Consider the following 19710-nt stretch of genomic DNA (forward strand, 5'->3'; position numbering starts at 1 on the left):
CCAGCACCTATAGGCAGTTTCATGGCACTGGGTGCTGTACAAATGTCCTTATGCATACATGCATTGCTCGGGTGCTTAGGGCACTTTGTTTCTGGCTTTTTTAATGGCAATTCTCGCCCTTTGGATGGTTGTGCTGTATTTTTTGTTAAAGCTGACCTTCATGGCCACCAGGGACTTTACTGGCTCACGATGGCTAGAAGAGTCTCCTTATAAAAGCCTTCTCATTGCTTAGTCCTGTATCTCTAACAATCACCAACAAAAGAGATTCTAAAAAGTTACTTTGGTAGATGAGTTCACCTGGGGTTTCAGACATTTTCTCTCCTCCATAACTAGGTTCCTATCACTCCTTAGAATCAGCAAAGCTAGGCAAGGTGACATGGCTTTCTCTCGCCCTGCATTCCCTGTGTACTGTGCTCTTACATCACTGTATAGCATCAGATAATCAAGTGAGCAGTATATGTTGAAACTGGCATTGGTAGCCCCCAATTTCCTCAAAGAGCCAGTCTTAAACCATTGGATAGGCTGTCTCCAAATTTAATCACTGGACTTACTTTAGGGGAATTTATGGGTGGAAATGACTACCCTTAAACGGAGAGTGCAAACATTGTGGACTGCTTTACACCATATCCTATTTGAACATTTTATTGAAATGTGTTGAATTGTGAACTTTTACTATTATAGCTTAATTTCAATAAAGAGTGACCCCATCATTGGAGCTGAAAGGTTTGGTGATGTTATTTACTGTGATATTAGAAAGCTAAGAGAACACAATGTCCTTTCTGCTATTCCTATAAATTTAATTTCATGAAATGACCTCACTATATGGGTAGGTAAAATATTGCGTAAATCTTCCTCAGTGCAACGGAAGACTGTAGATTGAGGTACAAGGTGCAAGAACTGGTAGGAGAGGTCGTGCATATAATCGCAGTAAGAGGATGGTGCCCTTCTTAACCTCGGAGATGAAGTGAGAGGGTGTCCATTACTGACTGATTATATGTTCCTTGAAGAAATATATCCAGATGTCATCAGTGATGTCATTTGAGATGTTATCAGTGGTGTCATCAGTGATGTCACTGACCATGTTATGAATAATGTAATATGAGACATCATCAGCAGTGCATTGCGGGGGCGCGAGTTATAGTTAGCTGAACTAACTATTACAGCTGAATTTCTCTGGTTTTGTACAAGTGAAATGCCCAACTAACTATAACGTCCCTGAAACTTTTGCTTCTTTCAGTGAATTTCTAAGGTTTTTTAAATGCTCATTTCTAACTATAAGGTCCCTGAAACCTATGTTTTTTCTGTGAAATTCAAAGGTTTTTTAAATGCTAATTTCTAACTATAACGTCTCTGAAACCTGTGTTTTTTTCAGTAAATTTCAAAGGTTTTTTAAATGCTAATTTCTAACTATGCCTACAGAGGTAGGACATGTGCAGAAAGAGGAAGAAAGGCGCAGAAAGAAGCAAAAGAAATGCAGAATGAGGCAACAGAAGTCCAGAAAGACAAAGAAAGGTACAGAAAGAAGCAAGTTGCTCCCCCCCCCCCCAAGGACAACCTTGGGGGCCAACTACGCCTCCCATTACCTCTAGCAAGTCCCACACAGCAGGAATGCTAAGTTCTCATAGTAGACCATGCCCCCTTTGCCCACCACTCTGCAAATGCTCTCCTGGCATGCTCTTGGATGGGGAAGGAAGTCCCCATTGCTGCTGGGGGTCCTTTAGGGGCCAACTAGCCTACCTCTTACCTCCAGTATGCCCCACACAGTGAGATTGCTGAGAGGTGGACAAAGGCCATGCATCCTTTCCCCACCACTCTGCAAATGTGGCCCCTGGCGCTTTGTACGTTGGGAATTTAAGTCCCCACGAATACTGAGGGTCCCTGGGGGCCCACTAGCCCCCCCAGGTACCTCCAGTAACTGACACATAGCTGGCTTGCAGAGAGGTGTTCCGAGGCCACACCCCTGTTTTACACCACTCTGAAAACGCAGGTCCTGGCGCACTGCTGCTCGAGTATGAAGTCCACTTGTGTCCTGAGGTACTATGGACACAAGAGGACCTCATAAATAGAACGCATTTTGTTGCGCCCGCTGAATCGCATTTGGCAATGCAGCGGGCGCAATGAAATTTGTTTTATTTATTTATTTGTTTACTTACCTCTGTTTGGCCATGTTCCATAGTTTACTATCCCCCCTGCTCCTCCAATTCCCCGCCACACTGCCTCGCAGCACTCCCTCCACGAGCCGCTACTGTTGGTTATTTGTGATTCACTGAGATGTTTAGTATTTCAGCCAGGGACGGGCTGTGCTCTTACTTGTCACTACCTTGTATGTGACGCAACAGGTCTTTTGAGGTGGTGGAAACGTGAAGTAGCAGCCTGTGGAGGCATTTCAGATTGTACAATATGTGGTTGAATTCCTTGAGCCCCTTAATGAAACATTCAGCAGGGCCAAGGGTGCTCGTCATTGGTGATAGAGGCAACTATGACTTTCCCAAGGGCAAGCCTTGCTCACATTCCAGATGGGAGAGCCTGAGTACCAGGCCTGGTTCAGTCAAAAATTTGAGTTAACAGCCTAAAATTTGCTTTAGGAAGGTAGGGCTAGGCCTTGCATACAAACGAGGGATGGTCCCAAGGTTCCTGTGATGTCTTTGCATTCTTGAAGGACTGGCCGGCTTTGGTAGAATTCTGCAGAAACCGGGAGTATGGTACTGACCGCCCGCTGTTCTTTAATCAGAAGGATGGGTTTGTGAATGTTGGAGCCTACAGTGGCCAGCTTTGTGTCAGATGCATTCAGGGCTCGAGTCGGGGTACCACGCGTGTGGACGGCATCCCCCCACTTATTTTAACGGGAGCCTGATAACGGGAACAAATGGAGCCACACATTCACTCTTCGGCCTCTCTGGGGTGAGATCTGCGCTCATTCAGAACACTGCTCAAGCGCTGGCTTCTCTGATGCAATCGCATCTAAGGGGTGAGCGAGGGGAGGCAAAGAGTCTGATGGTGCAAGCCACCTTTCGTGACGTCACTTCCTGTTGTGACGTCAGCGTCACCCCACTTCTTTTTTCAGGACTTGTGCCCTGGATACATTGCTCTGTGGAAAACTGGCCGAAGTGCCAAGTACAATTCATGGCTGCCTGATGGCCCCAGGCTTGGGGGTGACTTTGATGCAGTCATCCCGCCTTTAGACACACTAATCTTTATGGGAATATGCAGTTCACACCGGATCCCCTCTGACGTTATTACGAGGCCAGCGCGCGTTGCAGCATACTGACAAAGAAGGGGCAGGCGTGTCCACCGCGCTATATAAGTAGAGAAGGAACATTTGTGTCCCCCACCAGGATTTACGGGACAGGCAAAGGTGTGTGCCCGGTGCCGGCTGAGATATGTCCCTTAAAAATTATATGGAGAACAGGCGGTGAACACTGGTACATGTACAGGGCTGCCTGCAAAAGCACTTACAGGGCAGGTGAGAGACCTCACCCGACACCACTCTCAGGGGCGGTGAGAGAACTCACCCTTTACCACACTCAGGGCAGGTAAGACCTCACCCTACACCACTCTCAGGACTGGGGAGAGACCTCACCACTCTCAGGGCTGGTGAGGGACCTCACCCCACACCACTCTCAGGGGCAGTGAGAGACCTCACCCCCAACCACTCTCAGGGCTGGTGCAGATGTCTCCGTCTCCTCACCCCACGATGCACAGTGCAGGAACAGTAGAACTCTATACATTGATGACAAGGCAGGAACATATGTCTCCCGCTCCCACACCGTGACTATTCACATGCCAGCTGCATATATGTTCCCAAGCACATTTTTTATACCGGGCAGAAATGCCACAAGCACTATTTATAGAGCAGGAACGGATGTGTCTTCTAGCAGCATTTAAAGTAAAGACAAAGATGTGCCCGCTCACCCTAACTGTAAAACACGTGAGAATATTTCCTGTGGCACGATTCATGGTGCAGGTATGTCCCCCTCACACCAGTCATCGTACAGCTGCAGATGTCTTATTTTACAGAGCACATCCAGATGTGTTCCATCACAGTAGCCATAGTCAGGGCAACTGGGATTATGTGGCAATGAAGCACCGAATTATGCAGCAGGATTGACTACATTATGCCGCAAGAAAAGGCAAATTATTCGGCGTAATGCAGCACATTTTTTGATAGTAATAATTCCATTATTGTGTTATTTTCACATATAGTAATACTGTCTGAGCAAACATTATGTGGCAAATGCAGCAACCCCATAATTATGTCAAAAAAGCTCTAACCACAGAATTGCATAATTCCAGTGGCCCTGGTCAGAGTACAGATGCAGGTTTGCTTCTCGCTGTATTAAGCACGGGTAGATGTGTCCCTCCACTCTAGTAATAGTGCCGATGTGCCTCTCACGCTACAGAGCAAGGTATGGTCTCTCACACTGGTCACAATACAGACGCAGAGTTGCTTCTCACACTATAGAGCAATAGCAGATGTGCCCCTCACTCGAGTCATAGTACAGAGGTATGTGTGCCCCTCACACTATAGAACAGAGGCAGGTGCGCCCCTCTCACTACTAATAGTACAGTGGCAGCAGGGTGGCAAGTGCTATATAAATGCAAACCTTGTTTCCTCTTCTATCCCTCCACTATCCTTCTCAATTAAAATAACCGACTAATATCCACCACTCAAATGACTTTCAGATTTCACTACGCTAACTCACCACTTATCCTTTATGGGTTCCGGAGGGGTGTGCTACTCGCCGAAAAAGCGCTTTGATACCTCGTCAGGGGTAGTCAGCACTATATAAATGCAATTACAAAACTATACAATATATACCCCTCACACTAGTCATAGTAGAGACGCTGATGTGCATCTTACACTATAGAGCAGTTGCAGGTGTGCCCCCCCTCCCCACTCCAGTAATAAATCATATGTGTCCCTCACACTCTTTATAGAGCAGGGGCAGACATGCCACCCTCACATTGTCTGCAGAGAGCACACCTGCTTGCCCTCTCACTGCTGACAGAGTAGGTGTCAGTGTGCACACTTGCCCAGATGTGCCCCTCGCTGCCTCTAGACAGATGTTAGATGCGACCCCTGCTACCTTCAAGGATGGAAGGGAAATACAGCAGTGTAACCGGCCCTCACTACTACTCACAGAACAAGCACTACTTCCTGGGTTACTGAGCTGATCTGTTTGAACTCCCTCCCCCACCACACAGTGGGGCATATTATCAAGCACAGGAGATAAAATTATCGCCGCTTTATCGGCAGGAAACTGCCGCTAAAGCGGCGATAATGGGCTTGATAATATGTCCTTGTGAATTCCCATAGCAGCCCAGGTTCTGGTGTTAACCTGTGCTGCTATGGGAATTCACAAGGGCCTATTATCAAGCCCTTTATCGCCGCTTTAGCAGAAGTTTCCTGCCGATAAAGCGGCGATAATTTTATCGCCTGTGCTTGATAATATGCCCCAATATTCTCAGAGTTAGAGGCACAGGTGCAGTTGTCTTACCCTCGCACATCCCCCTAGTGCCAGGGCAGGGTCAGAGTGGCCAGTGTGTTGATTTTCAATATTCGTTCTTCGTACTACTCTAACCAGGAATGAGTGAAAGAATGAATGAATTAATTAATTAATGAAAAACTATTTGTAGAGTACATAGTCATGAGGTCCTAACGCCAAAGCTCATACTACAGGACACAGAAAAGGACTTCAGATAAAATCATCACAAAACAATCCTTTCTTTAATTGAAAATTCAGTTATAAAAACTCAGTGAAAAGGCACTTAATTTAACAAATTCACATTTACAGTTGGACGCGGTATTTTACACATTTACATGCACAGCCTCGACGGGACCGCCGTTTTCTGTTTTTCTAACCAAACTAGCTATCTGCACATTTATACACAAAACACACACTGTACAAAACACACAATAGTTGTATGCCTACAATTGTCACCAGTCGTGGTAGGACAGCCACTTCCTCGTGGGTCCCTTTCTAGCAGATCGCAGAAAAGCCGCGAGTGCTGATTTTTTAACAAGGAGTAAAGTTTCATCTTTCGATCAGTTTTCTGCAGCTGGGTGACCTTTTTTTGCCGTTGTGCTGTTCCCTTCTGTTACACCTGCATCTCCACAACAGGCCCAAACCCTCTACTTCTTCTGGCCTTGGACATTTGAGTTAGCCTCAGCTGGTTGCATTTCATGCCCCTTCCTTCATTGGCCTTTCTGCTGAGATTGACAACATGAGTGCTGGCAAAGACTAGCCCTGGCGAACCAAACCTAAACAAATAGGAAAGCCTTTAATTCCAGGTGATTCAAGGTTTGATGGCCCCTCGAACGTTTTAAAAGGCCGAGGCTTTGAATTTCCGCCTTACCCAGGATTGTCAAACCTGGTTAAGTTTTATGCTTTGCATGGGAGGGACGGACCGGGCTTGGCTGCGATCCTTTTTTTGTATTTATTTATTTTTTGCTGAATTCCTGTAGGTTGTCTTCCTCAGGACAGTGTTTGGTTTATTTATTATGTCCTACAGGGGGTGGCAGGACTCGGGAAAACAGTGCTCTCTGTGTGTGAGGAGAAAGCCCCTCCCCCAGCCCCACAAGTCAGAGGGGCATATTATCAAGGGGGATTATCTCCCTATTACCTAGCTGTCGCTAACACCAGTTAGCGAGAGCTAGTAGGAGATAGCGACCATCTTGGGCCCCACTTTGCATGTCAGTGATATTTATCGCTAATGACATGCAAAGTGGGCGTGCCGAGATGTTAGCGACTGAAACAGTCGCTAACATCGCTATCTCCTATTACCAACTTTTGGAGATATTCGCGCTAAGAGCGAATATCTCAAAAAGCTAACACCTGCCCTGAGCAGTTCTTAGCCATGTTATCCAATGGGAGATGGATAACCTGGCTAAGAGCATTAGCTCGGTAATGCATGAATATCGCTGACTTTTCAGCGATATTCATGCATTGCGGCCGATTTTTATCGCATTTGCGATAAACCTTGGTAATACCAAGGTTTATCTGCGATAGAAATCGCCGCAGCTCAGCGGTAAATTTTTGTCTCTAACCAAGCAATAGCGATAATTATCGCTATTGCTTGGTAATATGCCCCAGAGTTCCGTATTTGTAAGCCCTGTGGGGAAGGGCACGCCCTCCACAGAGCAGGGGAGTCAATTTATCATTCTTGAACCACAGCTGGGAGAGCAGGGTCCAGCTGGGCAAAAAAAGCATTTCAAAAAAAGCATTGGCAAAGCATATATTACTTGCTTTTTTGACTTATTGGCTTTGCCAATAGAGAATTCTGTTTGCTGATGCTGTGCAATCATGGCAAAAATGTTAAACAATGGGAAAAAGAGTGCAATGATGCGTTCACGCAATATGCGTCACAACGCTATGGCGGCTGAGCATGATGATATATGTGTGTGCATGTGTTACCATTCAAGCATGCACATGTGGCATGACACAGCCACCATTATAATTATTTTATATTTACCATTCCAAGTTGGTGATACCACTTGCAGAGGTACATTTTAAAAACTGAATTTAAAGATGTACAAAAGTGCTTTAAAAACCGAACCTGTGGGGCCTTAATTCTCTAACAGGGCTAAATAAATGCACACAGTCCCATAGGGCCAGCCCTAGCAGGCACGACTTTAAAAAATGTTTGTGGTGCTAATTCTTTATAGGTGTCCTATGAAAACTGTTGAATATCTCAAATCTTGAGGAAGATTCCATGGGTTCTACAGAGCACAGCAACAACAAAAATGGTCCAGTCTTAGTATTGACAGTAGGCACCAATTCATCAAGGTGTGTGCTGAAATCAACCCTCTAACCTCTAGGTGTGCAGATTCTTGTGCCAGCCTTCACAGCTGGAAAAATCCACTTTTCTGTGCTGGGGGGCATTCTGATTTTGGAAGAGCATCTCCATTAGCTTGCAGAGTTGGCCAGTAAGGAATATGGCAGTGTCAGATTAAAGAGGCATTAATTTAGCGTACATTCATTGAGCCTGCCTTTTCAGCCCTCTACATGCTCTGCCCTCCCAAATGAAATCTTTTATGTGAGGGAGGTAGAGGTTCTCATGATCTTCCCTTTAACCAGACTAATGTTTACAGTGTTCAGTAGAATATTTACCAATTTACCCAAGGATGTCTTTAATGTACTTTTAGTTGCTAACCCTGTTTATACAACTTACTCTGGCTGTAGTGAACAGTAGGCTCACTATTAACACTGCTGGGCTTTAGCGCTATGGATAGTAATAACACTGACAGCCAAGAGGAGGGATCCACTATTAATACTGCCAGCACCGAACAGTACACACTACTAACACTGACAGTCCTACGAAGTGTACACGCTGCTAGCAATGTCTGCACAAGCAATGTACCCTCTGTTGACACTGTCAGACCTCAGCAGTATACACACAGCCAACACTGCTAACCCTGAATAGTGTAAACACCAGTAATATTGTGAACCATGTGCAAAATTATAACCATGTGGTAACTTTGTGACTGGGCCATCAACAGTCTGGTACTCCAGCAATAAACTTCGGCTTCAGAACTCTCTGTTTCAAAAATACCCGGCTCCCCTCCCTGCCGTGCTCCCCCTTAGTTTCACTCTATCCTATTTTAGAGATTCCCAACTTAGTCCATCATCTGCTAATTTTATTGTATGCGCCATTCCTGTGACCTGCAAAAGCCTCCATTGACTGATAAAGTGCTGTGTTTTCAACACATTTGTGTAACCACACCCTGGCAAGGGGATCTTGCTCATTTTCCTTGCCTTCCACATTGCTTTTCCAACATGGACATTAATTAGAGATCCAACATCCTTATGGGAACATGCATATTAGTCTTTTTTTCTGTACAAAAAGAATCCTCAAAGAGGATTATCTGTCAATGTTTTTGAGCAAGTTAATATGGAAGTACATGTTCTTCCAAATAGTAGCTTTATCCCCCTCCCATTGGTAGGATGCTGGGAAACCTTTAAAAATCCTTCATTTAGACATACAGAACCTGTGGTGCTGCATTTATCAACCTGTAAGCGACAACAGGAGTCAGTACTCAGTACACCAATGTTCTGGGCGCCAAAGCCTTTATGGGTGTCGGGGTCCCATTGCCTGTGGACACTGTGGTATCCAGCCCTTCCTGTTTGTGGGACGACTTCTCTGACTTGCTGGTGCTGCACTCCAGGATGGGAAAGATGCCAAAGCGGCGGGTCTGGCCCTCCTCGGTGGCCACACAAAGGCAACAGAGCAGTTTGGCAATGGCCCTTCGCATGTCCTTACTGGTCAGAGTGTAGATGATGGGGTTGAGCAAGGAGTTGATCATAGCCAGCCCCAGGAAGTAGTCTGCCCGGTAAAGGATAGGGCAGGCCAGTGCCTCACAGGACACGTCGAAGAGCAACAGGAAGAAGAGGGGCAGCCAGCAGGCCACGAAGGTGCCTACAACGATAGTGAGCGTCTTGAGCAGAGCCATGTACTTCTGGGACTTCTTCAGCATGCCCTTGCGAACGCTACCCAGTCGCTGGCTGTTGAACTTGACGATGCGGTAAATGCGAACATAGAGCACCCCAATGGAGATCAGGATGGCGATGAAGACGGTAATGCAAAAAAGGATATAGTTTTTGGAGTAAAGGGGCAGGACAGTGGAACACTCGGGCAAGTTCTGAATGCAGTTCCAGCCTATGACGGGCAGGATGCCCAGGAAGACCGATGCCAACCAGCTGGCTGCAATCAGAAGGAACATGCGGCCCTTCTTGTCGCCGTTGTAGAGTTTCATGCGCACCATGGTGATGTGACGCTCTATGGCAATCGCCAACAGGCTGAGAATGGATGCCGCCAAGGTGATGAAAACCCCCCCTTCGCGGATGAACCAAAGGATGGGCGTCAGTTTTAAGGTGTTGGCCCCTGACAGGATGATGTTGACGGTGTAGGCGATGCCGGCCAGAAGGTCAGACAGAGTCAAGTTCCCCAGCAGGTAGTACATGGGTGAGTGGAACTTCTTGTTCTTCCAGATGGCCAAGAGCACTATGAGGTTCTCAGCCACGATGAGCAAGCAGATGACCAGGAAGACGATGGCTTCGGCCTTCAGCCCGCCCTTGTATTTGCTGGTGGTGAGTTTCCCAGTGTAGTTGTAGTGCAAAGATATGATGTCGTTGTTGTGGTATTCCCTAAAAATCCGAACCAGTCTGGTGGGCGACTCCCTGGTTATGAACTCCATGTCTGTAGCGGAGGGTCGCGCGGGGCCAGCTTTCGACCTACGGGCTCTCCAACTGTTCGACGCTAGCCGCCACTACATGATGACATCACCATGTTTGTCCTTTGTGGCGCCAAAATATTTTCACAGCGAGATCGTTCAGGACCTTGTTTTGTGTTGTGCAGTTGGCGTTTAGGAATTAAAGGTGTAAAAGCAAAGCTTTGTTTTTGTTGTTCTTTTTACCACCAGCCTCGAAAGGATTTGTGGTTGCGGGACAGGAATGTGTCCTGTGCACGTGGGATTCTTCGGCGCTGTTCCTGTACAGTCCAGCTGGTGGCAGTGTCGTCGCGCTGCAATTTCCGGCTTTCATGCAGGTTTCGCTTGGCTGGACACCAAATGCTGGAATTTTATCCTGAATAAAGTAGAGAAAAAAAAACGTGTTAGTGGTATTGTAAACTGCTGCAGTTCTTAAGCACCATAGCTGTAAAATAACCCACGTGGTTTAGGGTTCTGTTCCCGTGCCTCAGTATTTTGTTGTTGAATAATGGACAGTTTGGGGAATTTGGTATTGCTTAGCCCAACAGTTAGTCAAATAAATCTTGCTTTCAGATGAATTTGTATGAGAAACATTTACGTATTTTGGAGAGTATTTGTACATTTGTCATGAATTCTCAAAAACCCACTAGAATTTTTTATTCGGTGTTTTAAGGAGCTCGGCCCTAGAATGGACTCTGGGAACGGTGCCACGTGTCGGCTGTAGTGCATATATGAGCGTGGTGACCTCATTCAAGTTATCGGAACCCTATAATTTTCTGGAAACTTGACCTAGAAATACCCCCACCGCCTCCCACTTCCCGCTTTCCAGCATTTTTGTGGAACCTTCTGAAGGGTTGTGTTAAATCTGTGGTCGCTGCCTTCGAGCAGGGCGAGAGAAGAGGGGAGAGAAAGAGAAAAAAGAAAAGAGAAAGAGAAAATGTAGGAAAACAAAAGAGTGTAGAGTGAAAGGCGCAAAAGACAGGGGAAGATAGAGAGAGAAGCGAGTGAGAGACGAAAGAGAGTGGTCCCGAGAGAGAACGCTTTTTTTGTTGCTATCCACCTTCTTTGTATGTTGTTCCCATGCATGCAAAAAGCAGTGGGTCACTAGCGCAGTGTCACATTGTAAAACCTGTACACTAGTGTCACACATTAACACAGTTGGAACGTTCTGACATCATATAACAAATAACACTGATAAATTAGTGTATGCCCTTTCACAAGTCCTGTGTCACACAGATCTTTGAGACACACTCAAACACATGTCAGAATATCGACGACGGAAATGACGTATTACAATGTAATTGTAGTAAAAGTCTTGGCAACCAAAATATTGTGGAGGTAAATATAGATTTACTATTTTTAACTCCACTTATATAGTCTTCCCATGCTACTAGCCACAAACCAGTAAACGTATATATATATATACCTCAAAAGAAAACGGACCGCTCTCTCAGTAGCTGCATATTGTAAACTGTGTTTTATTGAAGCAACTTTGTCAAAAGGTACATAGATGTTGAGTTAAGTATAGCAAGCCTATATATATATATATATATATATTTAGCTTGACCATATTTTGGTAATCAGTATTGTTGTTATTTTTGTAGCTTGATATTTGAAACCCAATATTCGTGTACCATACCCACACACAAACATGTAATTGTACTAACAGCAGTTCATTGAAAAACCCAAATTCACCAGATGAGTTATGGCCCAAAAATGGCAAGTTAGGATCGTTGTGACGTTGACAAGAGACTCTGGGCCTCATTAGGATGGCGGGCTGAGTTTGCCCCATAAGGGCGGGGGTCCCGTCAGCAGCATTAGGATGCGCCCGCCACAGTGACGGGCGCATCCCGCATTCCTACCATTGTGGCGTGCGGTGCACTTAGCACCGCCCACCACAATGGCAGGAAAGCATGACAGGCACCACACGGTGCCTGCCATGCTGTGCATGGAACTGCTGGGGGGTACCATAGGTACCTCCCATGTGCACCCCCCACCTCCCCGGAGATCCTGGGGACCCGCAATGGGCCCCCGCAGGGATTCTCCGCATGCCTTTCTGTGGCGGAATTGCCGCCACGGAAAGGCATCCACAATTGCCCATTATAATATGGCTGATAGACACCGCCACCATAATATTCCTTTTCCGCCCCAGCCGTAAGGCGACTGGGGTGGAAAAGCGGCGGAAGGTCTTTCCGTCCGCTGAGGTCCCCCCCACCATACTAATATGGCGGGGGGAAAACAAATATGGATGTCGGGCGGATTGCCCCCGCCAGGCTGGCGGTAGCCACCGCCAGCTTAGCGGGCGCAATCCGCCCGATATCATAATGGGCCCCTCTGTCTTCGTCTTCTTTACTATCCACCATGTTGCTGTGCACCTGGCCTTCCATTGATCTATTGAGGCTCTTTTATGTGACAATTAGACTGGTACATTGTTTTCCCCTTCCGCTGGCAAAGCACAGAACTAGAGGGCTCAGAGGGCTCTAGTTCAATGTATGTGTTGTTTTGGCTGTGCCACGGTCGTAGTCTGGCAGACCCTTCCCATTTAGAAGATAAGTTATGGCAAGAACATTTACTTACACCCATTTTTGAGTTTGGCACACCGATGTGTTTGTTTCAAGTCAGAAGAGCTGCTTTTTCAAACCCAGAATCATTGGCTTTTTTTGTGACAACGTCATTCTGCATGTTTGTCCCTTACGGAACATGCTGTCTATTTGCATTACAACTATCAAGGGAGCATAAGGAACAGCTGTGTCAAAAAACATGGTTGATGGCTTTTTATAGACATATTTTTTGTGTGAACAACTATTTTAGTCAGAGACAAAGTATTCGGGCCTTAGAAGCCACAGGCCGTGTGAAAATATGGTGGGCCGAGGTTTCGGAAACACAAACATGACGCTGGGCTGGTCTTGGATCAGGGCCCGTAGTCCGCCACGTCACGTGGCAGCAGAATGGATCAGAGGGTGGAAGCGTGTCCTGAAAATGGATGTTCATTAGCAAGAAGACCCTTTTAGGGGCATAGTGAGGGACTTCCAAGATGGCATTTCTGATGAAGGTGCACTGACCAGTAAAGGACACTGTATCTCCAGTGCCTGTACCTCTGATAGTCAAGAAGGGATGAAGCAGGGGCAGTGCTCGCAGGGCATTCTTCCTTGATGGACATAGTGTACTCATTGGGACCAACGGAAGCAACTTCCTACAGGACAATCTAGTAAGCTAGCAACATCTACCCCCACTGCCCATGCTATATAGTTACCAAGGGTGGACAGGTTGGCCAATGATTGACATTCATATATTTAACAGTGCATCTCACTGGTGGGACAGGTTCCAAGCTTGCATCTCATTGGTGGGACAGATCTCCAGCTTGCCTCTCAGTGGTGCCAGTTTAGAGCCTGAATCACATTGGTGCTACATGCTAGGGGCCTGAATCTCAAGGTGCTATATGCTAGGAGCCTGAATCTCATTGGTGGTACATGGTTCCAAATTTCATAGACTTGATGCTACGATTTGCATCTGTAAATGTCATTCGAGCTCCAAGTTTCTGCTTGAATTTCAAGCTGTTAGTCTGGATCTGTTTGTTGCGAAGAGCATCTAGTCTGCAAAACAACACTTCGGGATTCAACTTTCAACCTTTTTTTTAAATGTTTATTAAGGAGCCTTGCATGACCTTGTATGCAAGGTTGTGTGGTGATACCTTACCAGGGAGTAGGTGAAGTGTGCTAAAATGTTAGCATAGAAGGGTATAGTGGATGTAACTGGTTATCGGGAACCTGTCCTCAGCCGTAATCCATGTGTGGTGCAGTGATCTCCATGATGCCATGATTGCCCACCTTGAATCTCATGACAGCCCAAGTTAGGTTCTCTGGATATCAACAGTTACAACCCTGCATTTCATTGGTGCCACCTTACTACGTCTTGTTGGTCCAGCTAGTTTCATTTTAGTATATTGTTGGTGGTACTTGATGCAAACTTTCATTGCATCTGTGCTTTTATTTACAAACCTTCATTGCTTCTGTATTTTTACTTACAAACCTTCATTGCCTCTTTGCTTTTAGTTTCAGACCTGCCTTTCATCTGTGGGATTACATACCGGTTGTCATTGGTGCTAGTAGTTACCGACATGGGTCTCCCCCATGCTACTAGCCACAAATCAGTTTCTCATCATTCCTACTAGTTACAAACCAGTGTCTAATCTGTGATACTAGTTATAAACCAGTGTGTCTCCGGTGCAGCTAATTACAGACCATTGTCTCACCGATACTGCTGGTTACAAACCAGTCTCTCACCGATACTGCTGGTTACAAACCAGTCACTCACCAATGCTGCTAGTTACAAACCTGTGTCTTAGCCTTGCTATTACTTAGAAACTAGTCTTACCTGTGCTGTTAGTTGCAAACCTATGTCTTGACCTCACTACTATTTACAAAACCACTTTTCATTAGTTCTACTAGTTACAAAACATCTCCTTTTTGGTGCTCCTAGTTACACAACTTCACCTCCTTGGCCCTGCAAGTTATAAACCAGCATCGCATTGGTGTTAATAGCTGCAAGCCAGCTTCTGATTGGTGCTGCAGTTTCCAAACCTATGTCTCGCCAGGGCTGTTACCCTCTCTACCTCTCTGCAGGGGAAGTCACATCCTAACCTTACTCAAGTAGTCCACAATGGAATACATGAGTAACTCTGAGTTGGTTGATGCACAGCGCCTGGTATCTGTGGTTTTAGGGGCGAATTCTAAGACCGATTTCTGTTATTATTTCATTACTCACACTTCCAGACACAACTCTCTGTCATGGCTGTATGGCCCAGCAAGCATGCGTACCTTCGCTCCCCTGGTTGAGGGTATGCGTTACTTCACCAGCTGGCGGCCTGCCAGTGCCAATTATCCCACAAGTGCCTTTGTGTGCCAAGCAGTGGGTGGAAACTGTGGATTAGCAACGCCAGTTGGCCCCAAAGAAAAGGTCCTTTTTGCGGTGTTCAGCTTTTTCCCTACAACTACAGAGGCAGCCCAGGTTTGGAAAGAATGATTTCAGTGGGATGGACATGGCTGCCAAGCGGGTCTATGTCATGTGTGGTACGTTTTAGACACCCCTGGCATTTTTAGTCGACATCATTTTGCAGGCGGGAAGATGTAGGCTCATATGTTGACCGTGCAAAATGAAACCACAAGCCACAGAATGCAGAGTTGTGTCTGACTGGCCAAAGGTGTCACATGTAACATGGGGACAATTGTCAGCTATGCATGTGACGTGACTGCAGAGACCTCTGGGGATTTGTTGGACAAACGCTGCCCCAGCCACATGTTAACCAATCAGGCAGAGCCCCTGAAATTGTATTGAGTCCTGCAACAAAACAGTCCTCACGGTTTCAGGCATGTCCCACTGCCCCCACTACCATGGGGCCTGCCAAAGCCACCCGTTATTGCATACAGAAAGTCAATCTGCAGGGCTTTTTTGTCTGCAAACACATGAACATAACTGCCAAAGAAATTTTACTTATATCTCTGGAAAATAAACTTTAAAAAAATACATTGTATAATTATTTTTAACTGCAAAACCTATTTTGTGGGAATTTCCCCTGACATTTGTTTTTTATTTTATTGTGTATTTCATGACATTTGTTTTTTTGCAACAGACGCTGAATGCAAAATGGGGGCCATCATTGAGTGGGTAACGCATAGATTTGACTGAATGGGCACAAGCTGAGGAAATACGCATAGAAAGAATACGAAGAGGTGAGAAAGTGGTAAAAGATCATAAAGATTCGATAAAAATTTATGAGAAGTCGTGTAACCGTGATGCAGACATCGAATTATCTGACTAGAAGGCTGAATCTGAAACGATACAAGTGGGGGTCGAAGTTTACTTAAGAAAAAGTCTTCAAAAACTCACTGTTGCGTCAGACAAAGCAAATTATGCATTTTGTGGTAACTGTGGCTCTGCTTGAGTTGCTTAATTAAAAATTAAAGAGGAGTATTAAAAAAAATTGCAAAGATTTTAGGATTTCATGATATTTTGTAGCCTATTTGCGCTATTTTGCCTTGCCCTACTCAAAATGTCAATGATAGGTATTCATTATGTTGGTGTTTCCAAGCGATCGCGTTGGCAGGGCGGGCTTGTGGCTGTGCATCAACCACCGCTTGCGCCCTGGTTTCGAGTATAATGTCCCTCAATTAAGTTCTGGGTCAGTTCGTCCAGAATTACGCAATCTCTAGGTACCTGCCCTGAATTCAGGTTCCACCTTCTTGCAAAAGCAGATGCCATCAGATTCCCAAGGTAAATTACTGTGCCTATGCCATGATGTCATCACTTGTAATTGATGTAATTATGAAATACTTGTTTTCTTTAAATACACTTGTCATAATATGAACGTCACAAGCAGAAATATGTAGGTGATTTACAAAGGCTTTCTGATCTGAGGTTTCAATGCACTATTTTTAGCTAAGTACTATTGTAAGTTGCATATGAAGAATAATAAATGATTTAAAAATAAATCTGCCAGGCTTGCTCCGCTACCGCAGCCATGGGGATAGGTGTGTGGGGTTGGAGAGAATCTTGCACAGATACTGACCACAGGGGTGAACTAGAAACTATCAGGAGACCTAGACAACTTAACCTTGGGCCTCTAAGCGCTGAAATAACATGTTTATCTATCTCGGATGCATGAAAAGCTGAGTGGACTTTGAACCTGTGATCATGCAGTCAAGCCCAGATGCCTATGGTGCATGCATTAGTCCACTGAGTCATGGTTCTTGCTAGACAATGTGGCAATACCAGTTCCACAGTGCACTCTTGTTAACGACAGGGGCCAAATGATTCATTTTGCAGCTCAGTTTCCCAAATACATTTGGGAATTATTTTGTATCAGTAAATTGTGTGTGTATCCAAGCAAGAAGTATACACTTGTACAGTGTTGCTTCCAATGCTGGGAAGACTGGACCCCCTCACTCTGTCCAACCCTGGGATCAGCCTTCCGTCCTACTGACTACTGTGGTTTTTCCCAGTGTCACATATGGCCAGTCCTTTTCCAGTCTGAGGGATCGGGGACCAAACAGGTGAATGGTGCAACACAGGTCTTTCAATAGCAATAAAATGGCGTCACCCTGAACTCATTACTGACAGTTCTGCTGCCGCGGTATGGGTGGGTCCAACGCATGCTCAGGTGTGGCCGCAAGGGGTATGTAAGATATAATCAGGGCTTTAAGTGGGATGAAAAAACTGGGGGGTCTCTCAAAGGGGTGTGGTCAATGTAATCAAGGGCATGGCTTACAAACATGTAAGCTAAAAATCTGTGCTTAGCATAGTGTGCCTGACTTGTATTTTGCTGTTCCTGTCATTGCGTCCAGATATATGATACAATAAGTCATATCATACCTACACGTCAGGACTATTGGCGTTGTCAATAGTTGCTAGTTGCAAAAGATAAAAAAAGCAGCAACTATGGCTTGTATATAATATTGAAAACACTTCCACTTAAAGCCCTGGTGGTGACACCACGACAATGTTGCTGTTCCTGAGATTCAAAAAGAGAAGGGAAATCCAGAGAGAAAATGACTCTCTTTAAAGGATCTTCCTTCACCTACAACGCTCACCACGCGCACATCGATCTGCTGTCACTGCACTGCGGAAAAAAAATAAACGGACCGGCTGTGCCAGGGCACAAAACAGAATCCGATAGAGACCCGTTTCGAGACCCCTTAAAAAACTGCCGGTGCTCAGAACCGGTGAGACCAGGCCCACTTAAAGCCCTGGATATAATGATGTTATTATCGCCCTTATTGTGTTTATTCCCTGCATCTGGCACCCTCCCTTAAGGGCCTCGTTCGTCTACGACAGATCTGGCTGTTTGGCGGAAGTGGGATTGGAATGTTCTAGAATGCGCCAGCAGGCCGGGCAGGGTCCTCTCGCCACCTAATCTCGAGGTCTGGCACTGGCAGCTGATAAGTGCACGCGCTCCAGGCCCCGGGCCTGCCTCGGTGCAGTCAGTTACAATTCATAAGTATCGGAAATTTCAATCTGGCCTACGTCTATATAGCTTTTAAACTTTCAGAAAACTTGTTTTTTTTATATTACTCTGTTTTATCCTTCAGCTTTCTTGTACGTTAATCTAACTAATGTATCACCCTCCCGTCATCAATTTCTCCTTCACATATTGCTCACCCTTCACTTCCACATAGAATCTTTCTCACCCATCCTTCACCAGAACCTTGACATGAGTATTCTGTCTTGTTAGGCTAGAAGGCTCGTGTCATTCTGTGGAAAATATGTGGATAAAGCAAAAGACCAATCTAAAGTTGTACAATAAAACTTCATATAATTAGCATGGAGTCGCAATTTACTATATTTGACAACGAGCTGGTGACCTGCCCTCCTTTCTGTGTCTACCCCATCTTCCAGGCATTGGTGCTTCCTCCTGTGCATGGATTGATGCCATTGTGAACATGTCAGCTTACTCAGGGCTTTAAGTGGAATGAAAAAACTGGGGGTCTCTCAAAGGGGCGTGGTCGATGTAATTAAGGGCGTGGCTTAAAAATACGCAAGGTAAAAAATAAAAATCTGTGTTTAGCATAGTGTGCCGCCCGACTGGTATTTTGCTGCTTCTGTCATTGCATTCAATATATAATACAACAACCAACATTACACCAACATCGAGCCAAGACTATTGGCTTTGTCAATGGTTTTAAGTTGTGTCAGATAAATAAGCAACAACTATGGCTTCGTAGTATAGAATACTGAAAATGCTTCAATTATGAAATGATGAGACTGTGAAAGAACTATAACGAGTCTCTTTAAAGTTACCTCAAAGGCAGTGATGGGTAGCACTGCCACAGAGTTAAGATTTTGTTTTCCCCCTGAGGTCAAAAATGGAGAACCTGATAGAGACCCCTCTCAGCGCCTTCTTTTTAGAACAGCCGGTGCAGAGCACCGGCAGGACCCGGCCCACTTAAAGCTCTGAGGTTTCTACACACTTATTGCACTCGTTAGCAGGAAATATTAAACTGTAAAATAGGTGTTACTGGCATCTGTGAATGGGATAGCGGCCTTCGCAGTGTCTCGGATATTGCTGTTCTCCACTTCACACCACTTTCATCTGCAGCCTCTCTGGACACTTATGTCATTTTTATTCCCACATATCTCCAAAATCCTTCATCTGCATATATCACATCTCATCATTTCCTCTTCCACATCCTTTTCACGCTCTGCTGTTGCATGTATTTCCTTGCATCTCTTACACTTCACCATTCCATTCCTTACTACTCCCACTCACCTTTAAGCATTGATTTTTCTTTCATTTTCATCCTTTCAATATTTCAACAGATCTGTACGTCATCACAGACTTTCACATATAATCACAAACTAGTATATGCCACCACTGGTCTGTGCAATCTGCAAAGGGGCCAAGGAATGGATGTGAATATATTTTGAGCGCCTGTATTACCCACTGCCAATCACTGTGAGACTCTCACTATGCCTTCAGCCTCAGCTCCAGAGCTCTCGTTTGTGACCCG

At 45.4% G+C, this 19710-nt stretch overlaps 1 protein-coding gene across 3 annotated transcripts in view; it reads right to left on the bottom strand.

Moving 5' to 3' along the window:
* Positions 1-5701: 5701 nt before the first annotated feature.
* LOC147748163 (sphingosine 1-phosphate receptor 1-like) overlaps positions 5702-19710 on the bottom strand; it is a 50659-nt gene continuing 36650 nt past the window's right edge. For all 3 annotated transcript variants that reach the window (XM_086959065.1, XM_086959068.1, XM_086959066.1), the window contains exon 2: positions 5702-10583. In XM_086959065.1, coding sequence (XP_086815191.1) covers positions 9038-10195 — 1158 coding nt within the window. In that variant the 5' untranslated portion in view covers positions 10196-10583 and the 3' untranslated portion in view covers positions 5702-9037. The remainder of the gene's footprint in view (positions 10584-19710) is intronic.

This window comes from Lissotriton vulgaris, chromosome 1_1, assembly GCF_964263255.1.
Source record: "Lissotriton vulgaris chromosome 1_1, aLisVul1.2, whole genome shotgun sequence".
Lineage (NCBI taxonomy): Eukaryota > Metazoa > Chordata > Amphibia > Caudata > Salamandridae > Lissotriton > Lissotriton vulgaris.